This window comes from Rhynchophorus ferrugineus, unplaced genomic scaffold (genome assembly GCF_030347505.1).
Source record: "Rhynchophorus ferrugineus isolate W39M unplaced genomic scaffold, kcgeb_rfMv2 rfM4, whole genome shotgun sequence".
NCBI classification, from domain to species: Eukaryota; Metazoa; Arthropoda; class Insecta; order Coleoptera; family Curculionidae; genus Rhynchophorus; species Rhynchophorus ferrugineus.
This window is the reverse complement of record NW_027472583.1, coordinates 12,991,505-13,002,026: the sequence shown is the minus strand read 5'-3', so window position 1 is coordinate 13,002,026 and position 10,522 is coordinate 12,991,505. Positions and strand designations below refer to the sequence as shown.

At 32.1% G+C, this 10,522-nt stretch overlaps 1 protein-coding gene across 4 annotated transcripts; it reads left to right on the top strand.

Annotated features, from left to right (window-relative positions):
* Nucleotides 1-1,745: 1,745 nt before the first annotated feature.
* Nucleotides 1,746-6,456, top strand: LOC143196090 (serine/arginine-rich splicing factor 5). 4 transcript variants are annotated; one of them, XR_013005663.1, is made up of 6 exons: nt 1,746-2,127; nt 2,438-2,920; nt 2,983-3,199; nt 4,023-4,191; nt 5,188-5,311; nt 5,435-6,456. XR_013005663.1 is itself a non-coding variant. In XM_076403677.1 (5 exons), the coding sequence occupies exons 1-4, from the start codon at nt 2,018-2,020 to the stop codon at nt 4,155-4,157; spliced, it is 945 nt and encodes a 314-aa protein (XP_076259792.1). In that variant the 5' UTR covers nt 1,746-2,017; the 3' UTR covers nt 4,158-4,191; nt 5,188-5,362. The 4 variants fall into 4 exon arrangements, 2 of the variants coding, with proteins under 2 accessions (XP_076259792.1, XP_076259790.1); XR_013005662.1 differs by having other exon boundaries at nt 4,023-5,311; XM_076403677.1 differs by lacking the exon at nt 5,435-6,456 and having other exon boundaries at nt 5,188-5,362.
* Nucleotides 6,457-10,522: the final 4,066 nt, after the last annotated feature.

The following is a 10,522-nucleotide window of genomic DNA, read 5'->3' as shown; positions in this document are numbered from 1 at the left end:
TCTTGAAAACATTAGTGATAAGAGGTTACAACTCTAACTTATAAACCATTGCGGCTGTATAACTAACTGTAGTTTTTAGATGTACTATAATGTTAAAATAATTTAATTAATAACATTAATAAATTAATAATAAAATAAAAATAAAAATACTTGATAACATTTTTGTTTCATCTAGATTAGAATTTTGTTATAGGTCAAAGACAAAATAGACTAAAACTCAGAGTTGATGCGGCAACATCGCACCGTTTTAACGTCATAAATTGTTATGTTATATACATACATTATATCGTATGTTCACACCTACTTTGGATAAACTATAGCTGATAGTCAAGTGATAGTTGTTTTTGGCATTTTGCCGCAACGTAAAGTTAACATGGAAATATTTGGAACCATTGAGTTGTATATTCGAGTTTTTAATTCATTTGTAGATCTTGTTGACGGCCACTTGTACGTTTTCTGCAGCCATAGTTAATAACTATGTCGTTGGACGAATTTTTCGCATACTATACAAGAAACTGTACTTAAATAAAACTATGTTTAAAATTATATAAAATTGAAAAAACATTTTAAATTTGCAAAATTATAATTAAAGCTTATCCAACATTATTTACACATCACAACATATCGTTTGAAAATATAAAATATAAATAAAACATTTTGCCTACTGCGCTACTGCTAGAAAGTTAAATGAATATATATATATATAGCACAAGATAAAGTAATAGAACGTTTACTTGCAGCAGTTACAGATGAGTTAATTATACTTAATATTCTCTATATTCCTGAGTTAATACGATTGGGACTGCATATATCCGCCTTTGGTCTATTCATAAAACATTAAAAATCCATTCGTATAAATTAATGGCAGTAAAAAATAAGATGTTAATTAATTTGTGTTCAAATGGTGAATGAGCGGATCTTAAAAAATCTGGATTTAATTCTAACCAATCGGCAATTACCAAATTATCTTATCAAGGATATATATGTAAATACTGCTGTTCGATAGCGAAAACCTATTATAGAAGAACAAATATTTGAAGTAAAAAAGAAATCCCTACGAATTGGTCACGTCCTCAACAAACTTGTTATATCGCTCGAATGAATAAACCTAACTGAAATCTCTTGTTTGCATATTTCGAGCAGCCGCCAGGGTACGGGATCGCTTATTTATACTATTTTGTTTTGGCCGATATGCAAATACGTCTACTTTAAACATGGTACTTGAAGTATGCAATGAATGGTTTAATTTAAATATGTGAACAATTGAGAGAAAAAAAATATTTAGCAGAGCGTGGTTTCGATCCACGGACCTCTGGGTTATGGGCCCAGCACGCTTCCACTGCGCCACTCTGCTTCTAGGTACCTTGTTTTTAACCCTCTTATATAAGTTCAATAGTTGAGTTATATAGATATTAAAATCACAAATATCTGTTTATATTACAAATATCCTATATTACTACTTAATTTATGAAAATGAAATTATTTAAATAAATTCAAAATAAGAGCACAATTTATATAAATATATCAAAACAATTTTTTCAAAAATATTAGAAATCAAAGTAAATAATCATTATACTCTATTCTAAATGACAAATATAATTAAGCTGTTATAATAATGATAAGACAACATATTTTTGTTTAAAATTTAATTTAATATATTTATACTTCTATATATATATCTGTACAATAAGATAGAAAAGGACGGATCTAACCTTCCATGACAATTTTAGTAATAGGGTTTTATCTGAGGTTAAGTTACCCTGGGCCGCGTTGTCTTCCAACGCGTCGTGTTGCTAGTTCAGGTAAAAAGTTCCGTTGAGACCTTTGTTAATCACTTTATGGTCCTAAATCCATTATAAAAACGGTCCGTTGGGAGGTTGTACTTCAGTTTCGCATCGATTTCGTAGTCGCAAGGGCGAAAAAAAACCATAATTTCCTTTATCTTATCATACAGTGAAAGCTAACCTCCAAGTCGATTGGCGGTAGTTTTGTGTTCTGAAATAATAGAGAATTAAACATGAGTTCCCGCGTTTATGTTGGTGGAATTCCTTACGAAACTCGTGAGAGAGACCTGGAAAGTTTTTTTCGGGGATTTGGACGTATCCGAGACGTTTTAATCAAAAACGGGTAAGTCATAACATTCTGAAACCATCCATGTGCACGAGTCGCCATTGTTGAGTTTGTTTTTTCTTTTGGCGTCATTTTTAGTTGTGTTTTTATACAACTATTTCATTTCAACTATAATTATTTAAAATTCCAGTTTTATTTAATCAGTTTTAGAAATGAAGAATAATTGTAATCAATAGTTTGAACAATGTATATTTCACATTTAAATATCTAGTTAGTGTTAGACGTTGTTGGAACGTTTATTTCCATTTTTCCGTTATCAGTGTTTGTGTATTCAATATTTAATTTCGTTTAATTTGATTTATTTCAGATATGGTTTTGTTGAGTTCGACGATCATAGGGACGCTGAAGATGCCGTCTATGAATTGCATGGAAAAAAGTTGTTGGGAATGAGAGTCAGCGTCGAAATGGCACGTGGTAGACCCCGTGGCCGAGACCAAGAATGGTTCTCGGGCAGGGACCACCGACCCCGACAAGGCCCTCCAGTTAGGACGAATTACAGGATTTTTGTCGAAAATTTGTCAACAGGTGTATCTTGGCAAGATTTAAAGGACTACTTAAGGCCAGCTGGAGAAGTAACCTTTGCTGATGCCCATAAAAAGTACAAAAATGAGGGTATAGTTGAGTTTGCTACCTATGAGGATATGAAGAATGCCATTAGAAAATTTGATGACACGGTTTTGAATGGGAGGAGGATTCGCTTAGTCGAAGACAAAAGCACCAGGAGATCACGTTCACGTAGTAGATCCAGGAGCAGGAGTTCTAGTGCTGATAGTAGGAGAAGACGTTCGCGGTTAGTAATTAAACCATTCAACATTTGACACCCATTTTTAACGTATTTATTTTATTTTACAGATCAAAATCTCACTCCCTATCCAAAAAAGACAAAAAATCCCACTCTAGATCCCGAGACCGTTCAAGGTCTCGCCGTTCCAACGAGTCCCGCCACGAATCCAAAGAAAGAGAAAATTCCAGGGACAGAAGCAAATCTAGGTCACAATCGAAGAGGAAATCTGTGAAACGATCAAGATCCAGGAGTGGAAGTGCCTCATCACCCGAGAAAAGATTTAAGGTAAAGGTTTGATGTTGATGTTAGCATGATATTTAAGTGATGAAATATTTGTTCTGATGAAAGTATATATTATAGAAATAAAATACGTGACAATATATTTAGCATTGTCTGAAATATTCTTTACATTTTATCTGAAACTGTGGTTTTAGATACTACTCGTATTTACTTTTTTTTCCATTCAGAACATATATGGTAATATTGAGAAACATACACTTTAGTAGTAATATGTACAGTGTAAATATTAGGTTTGGGAAAAAGTACTCCATCTTTCTTCAACCTTCATTTGATGTTTGATTTCCTTCACTTGTTTGACACCTTTGAATAAATAAAATGGACACTTTATATAAGAGTTAGATGAATGCTTATTACTTAATAATTATATTTAATACTTTTTTTTAACTTTCTATAGGGTATTCTTTCCTTACACTCATTCTTACTTTATTTGTTCTTTATAATTTATCAAGAATTGTGGTGTCTCATATTTGTAAATAAATATTTATCTTCAGCTTCCGTTAAATTCTTGAAGATTAACATTATTTTGAAAAATATGGACTTTTCAGATCTTTTTTACAAACATCGATTAATATCGCCTCGTTAATATACACTACAAATATTTTAAGTAGTTCAGCAAATTTAGGGATTGCATAATACCAAGAAGTAATTGATAATTACTGATAGCATTCTCTTGTATTTTCTTTCACATAATCATTATAAGATTATTTTACTTATTACAATTCAATTCAATTGATGCTTCTTATTTGAAAAGGTCACTTTATAATTAAGATTGAAAGGTCCTTGATTTTTATATTAATTTTGTTTTCAGGATAAATCTGCCTCACGTTCGCGATCGCGGTCCCGTTCCAAACGGGAATCACGATCAAAGTCCAGAGACCGTTCGCATTCCAAGAGCCCCGATAACAAGAAGGCTTCCAGAAGTCGAAGTCGTTCTCGCTCTTAAACATGCCCACCACGCAAAAAGCATAAGAAAAGCAGTTTGTATCCACCTTCCTGTTCCTTTTGCGTTTTGGTTATTTACTGTTTTTTTTTTCTAATTTTTCTCACCGGGACGTTCTTGGAGTATCCGTTAACATTCCTGCTATATATACCGTGTCTGTAACAGGACGGAGCCTTCAAGGACTTCGCGTCGGGCAAGTCAGAAAATATGGTTGGTTATCGATTCGGTCGCGAATTATATAAACTTTACCCGTTTCGTTGGAATACAGCGATGTAACTATGGTTAATATTTAAACGCTCTGCTTGTAGTCAGTTGCTTATTTTTTTTATTAACATTTATTCGATCAGTATTTCATTAAACTTCAGATCATGTTTATACATTTTTACCTTTGACCGGCTTATTAATTATCTGAGGGTTAATCGATGACTGATCGATTGAGTCAGAATAGACATTTGCCTTTCTCGTTATAAGGTGGAGTAAAAAACGGCAGAAGTTTGTTTCGATTTTGTCATTAATTTGCATGTGATATACGTATTTTTATGAGGAAACATTAATTGATTTTTGATAATAAATGATGAAATTTAAAGAAACCCTCCGTTTTTATCCCATGCGTTCATTTTTAGTTTCCCATATAGATTTGACATATTCTCGGTATCCTCGGAGTCGCGATGAAAGGTACTTGAAGCCTTTTTTTTCCATACTGATCTATGTTTTTCTTATGTTCGATTGGATTTCTGTGTGTTTTCCCACTTAGAACCAAGTGTAACTTGTTTTCTTCAATATTAACACTTAACTGTTATAATTCATTCGCTCGCAGGAATCTTATCTTTTAATTTATCACAAATGTTATTGGTATTGTAAACACCGTAATAGTGGCATGTTTTTAGTTCTGTTTTTCTTTTTGTTGCTTTGAATCGATTTTTAGAAGAGCCAAGTTCTGTTGTTTTACATGATTCCATTATTAGATTTAATATAGCTGTAGAGTACATACTTCTTAACTATTAATATATAATTATATATTTTTTCGATATAGTAATATAGAGGGGCCAACCGCAATGATGGTCAACCATAAGCTTTGTGTCCATTCGGGGGTCCCTCAAGATATTTCTGTCCTGACCTGTATTGGAGTCAGCCACATTTAGCCAAAAAAATACAATGTAAGTTAAGTCTCGTAGGGTGTTTATAATAAAGGAACTAATCTAATTTTATGTAAAGGCGTTTCATTTTTGTAATGTTATTGTTGCTCGTGCTATAATAATCTTGATATTTCTCTTTTATAGGCGACAGGCCAAAAAGCTATCTTAAGCCAGTCGTGCCGTACAGACAAAATATCAAAAACAGTTAAACACTGTTCAATACAGACAGACAGTTGCAAAAAATAAAATCGAAAACAGAGTACAGATTTTGCCCAGATTAATGCCAATATACAGACCGGGTCCTTGATTTGGTACAGATAATGTTAACAGCTTCAGTACCTCAACTGTACAGCCATACAGACCGCCAATACAGACCTGTAGCGACCGCAAATGTCACGCCCCAACTGTACAGCTCGACAACGCAAAAGGTTTAGCTCGGGTAAATGTTTGGGGGGATGGTTTTTGAGGGGTTGTTCCAAGGGGTTCTCTATTCCTTTATTTCTTTTATTTTCCTTTCTCTTCCTTCAGTATAATTTTTCTGTATTTACCACAAGCACTGCCCGAATTTCACTGTAAATAATATTTCCCTTATTTTATTTATTGCTTTTGTTAACAGCCACATCGTTTTTTGTTTAAGTTACAAAATTATTTGGCGTTACCCATCTTTCCATTAATTACGAGGGGGCGTTGATAAATTACCTTATTGTTTCACCGAACGGTTATTAACCCCAGTTATTTTAACATTTTCTGTCGGTCCTTGAGATTGAAATGTTATTTATCCAATATTTTTATCACATCTCGATTATGTTTTCTTTCATTAAGATAATGGCGGTCCAGACACTAGTGAATTGAACTTCGTCTACTGCTCAAAAAAGTTCCACCACAGAACTTTTTGTTGTGTCAATCTTTTTGTTTTATTTTTTATATATTTTTAATTATAGAATATTTCTAATATATAATGTATGCATATATATATATATATATATATATATATAATGCAAGCGATATTTCCCAACAGGTACGTATGGATATATTTGATTCCTTTTTTATTTCTTATTAGCGTGTGGCATGTTGGTTTCCAGGTTTTCTGAAATATCTCTATGAAATTTATTTATTTGGATTACCGTTGAAACCTTGGAGGTCTGTAATAAAGTATTTTGTTTAAATGACTACTTTTTTATTTGATCCATTGTCCTTAAAATCTCAACAAGTTTTAATTAGATTAATCTTCACTTTCATTCATTTTAAAAAACATTTAATAGCATCAGCATAAACTAAATTAAATTGTTTTTATCTGTATTCCTATTATAGTGAAAGTAAATTTTAATTATTGATATACGATCTTAATGGGTTAATAAGCTTGAAGATTGTTCGTCAGGAACTATATTCATAATATTGGGTGTTCAGCAAAGTTATTTGCTCTTTATAACTGGCAGTGATCAACAAATATTCTAAGTTACCTTCACCGGGCCAAACTATCAAGTAATAATACGTGGTAGTTACGGCTTGGCGTTTGTCACATTAAAAATGAGTTTTATACACCGCATTTGTCTTCGTAATTTTGTCAGTTCAAAGTAACATTTGGTTGCCTTGGATCGTGGTTTGTTTTCCAATAGACGTCAGCACAGAAGTCCAATTTTTTATCATCATTATTTATTTAATGTTGATTTATCTGAGTTACTAATTATTAGTATTAATTAAATTAATTACTTATTTGTTATGTTAAAAGATTTTCACGTATGTACAACATGCCTTACTTCGTACACCTATAATAAAATTACATACATCAATGACTAACCTAAATATCATAATGGACATAAGAGGAAACTTGTTTTGTGTACACCTTATTTTACTTTCTTGATATCTTATTTAAAACAGTATCTGCTTGTTTAAACTAAAACTAAGAAGGAATACAAAATACGGTCGAGTTGTTTAATTATTTAATTTCTTTTTCTCAAAAATGAAACGTACCGAGTTGACTGACAAAAGAGCAGAAACCAATTCGACACAACTATCGTTCCGTCTGTTTATAACAATTTTTTTAAATATTTAAAACGAGCCAAATTTATCCTATAAAACCCATTTTCCATCCAGACCGTCGCTCGCGCGATGTGCCGTAGAAAAACAGAAAAGAAACTAAGGAAAGCGTTCCGTGAAAATATATTATCAGTTTTTTCCCCGGCCTGCTCCTCCTTTTGCGCCACCGTTCCGCGTAAATAAATGAACAGAACGACGAACTGAATAAATTTTTTCGGATCCGCGAAATGTCGAGGGGGGCGATGGTTTCCTTTTCTTCTTTACCTCTCGTACGTCCGGAACGTGGCGGTGGTATGGGGGATGCCCGTGCTTTTTAAGGCGTGTTTATGGATGTCGTTTTATTATTTACGGATTCAATTGTCTTCCGATGGTTGTTTTTTTTTCTTTCCAACGCCGCCGAATTAATTAAATTTCTTTCGATAGACGGCAGAGAAAACGTGCCTTACCAAGAAATATGAATAAAATAGCTTCATTGGATAAAGATGTTTGATTATAAAATTTGTTAATTCTAATTCTATTTATCAGTATATATGTGCATTATTTATAATTAATAACATTTTTAAATATACATAATAATTATCGTTTTGGACAAAAATTGGTTAAGGAAATTGGTAAGTTGTTGAAACTGAGTGTTTATCTGAAAGTTTGGCAAACCACAGTGTTTGTTAATTACAGCATAACGTATCAACAATATAAAATATTTATTAATACTGGTGATGACACAGTAGTCGATATTTGACCAAATTATGTTATGTACCGGTATAATTAAAATACATTGAGGAACGTTATGTTATTGTACCAAAACCCATCCTAAAATAACTTGAAATTTTAATAATGTTTTCAAAACAGTCAATTTACTTTTATTTTTTGTTATCACAATTAAAATACAACTGTGTTGATATAAATCAAACCTATACTTCTGTATTATGGATATGTTGTAGTTCTCTTGTAACACGTACAGTATTTTCAATAATAGTGTCAATATCATATATTTCTTACATATTCCTATATTTATATAACTATATCCTTATATATTACATAACAATACTTGTAATTATAAATGTTAATGTATATAATGTATAAATGTTGTCTCTGTTAGATAACTGTAGCTTCTTCGATTAAACGGCCAACTCACGTCATGAAGATTTATGACTTCCCTATGTCGCAATGTTGCCGCATCAAATTCTACTTTTTATTTGATGAAGGTTTTCCAGTTCTCTTTCTTAATAATCTGTACTTAATGTCACTAAGATTTTAAAGAATTTTGCAGACGTTTATAGATGTTATAGGCTTATGTTCAGACGCATCAGACAACATTTTATAATGATATATGTGATAATAATTGATGTTATCGAGAGGGATAAACAATGATGAAATTATTAAAATGACTATTAAAAAGCTGAGGTTGGTGATTTAATGTCGTATGTATTTTTTAATGCCACATAATAGAAAAAAATTGGGGGTGGAAATCCCTTATCACTTAGGGGTTTGAAAAATAGATAATAGCCGATTCTCAGACCTACTGAATATGCATAAAAAATTTCATAAGAATCGGTCAAGTCTATTACATAGCATTATTGGACCGTTTGAAAGACGAAATATCCGAAAAACGGGCGCATTTGAAGAAAAAGAAAGTGCTGCTTCACCAAGAAAATACACCGTGTCACAAGTCAGTGGTAACGATGGCAAAAATCCATGAATTGGGCTTCCAATTGCTCCTCAACCACCGTATTCTCCAGATCTGACCACCAGAGACTATTTCCTGTTCTCAGATATCAAAAGAATGCCGTCTGGGAAGAAATTTTCGTCGAATGAATAGGTGATCGCCGAAACTGAGGCCTATTGTGAAGCAAAGGACAAATTGTACTATAAAAATGGTATCAAAAAGTTGGACGGTCGCTATAACCACCCTTTAAGGGAATTATGTTGAATAAAAAAAACTAGTTTTGACAAAAAAATGTGTTTTACTATAGTAGGCCGGGGACTTTTCAATTGTTATGTAGCTCTTTAAGGGACATAAGTCATGAGTATAAACATAGGTATTTCAAAATGGAACATTAGGCAAAACACACTTGGCAAAACGCTAATAAAACGAGTGTAAAAAAAATAAAGATTGATCCAAAAAGGCAAAAGTTAGAATAATATTTGATTAGGTTGTGTAAATCATAATAATTTTTAATAATTCATCGAAGATATATTGTTCTTCATGCTAGAAACCAAAAAAGCGGTGGGCAAAAGCTGTAATTAAGAAATAGCTTGCAAAACATTAATAGTTTTGTATATACTATGTTTAAGAGTGAAGTATTTCAAATTATCACTTGTTGAATATAAATGAAATGTTTAATTGTGTTTTATATAATTTACTTTTTTAGAAATTCATATCCAATCAAATTGAATTGTTATGAGATGTGGCAAAGAATTACTGCAGTAGATATGCAGATAGAGAAAGATAGACACAGGCAAGAACTGTTTGGATATGTGAAAAGAAATATACTCTCTGCAATTACTCACTTATATTTGGATGAACTCCATCAGGCACATAGAGGAAGGCATTGACAAATGGTTGAATTGTAATGTATTGTTAGTTTGGCCAACAGCTTTGTTATTAGACAGAGTTAAGACAGACCGATTGGAGTGGAGACAACTAAAAGTGGGTATATAATTAATAGAGGATAACCGTAGAAAACCGTATTGTAGAGGGTTAAATATTTAGGTACATAGATATGTGTGTAATAGTTCAGAATATGTATGAGCATTTGGTTAAAATTTATGAGGAGAGAATGAATACTAACTGTTTTGCAGATATAGCAAATACGTTGGAGAAAATGCAGTGATTAAATGTAATTTTACGAAGAAAAATTTACACGGCTAATAAGAGGAGAAAAATAATGATATCAATATTGACAAGAAAATTGATCAATAAAGCAAAGAAAAACGAAACAAAAAGGGAAACGTGTTCTCTAATGAAAATCTTTAAACAAATTTTTGTTTCATTCTTTTATATATGTTAGAACGTGGCTAATGAACTAAAATGCGTAAAATGTCAACTTTAAATGGCAACATTGCACTGTTTCGACGTTATAAATTGAGATGATGTGAGTTCACTGCTACTTTGGATAGACATATTATAGATAAAAACCAAAGGTTTTTTCGCGAACTTACGACTATTCGAGGAAACGAGGAAGTTTTTTGACA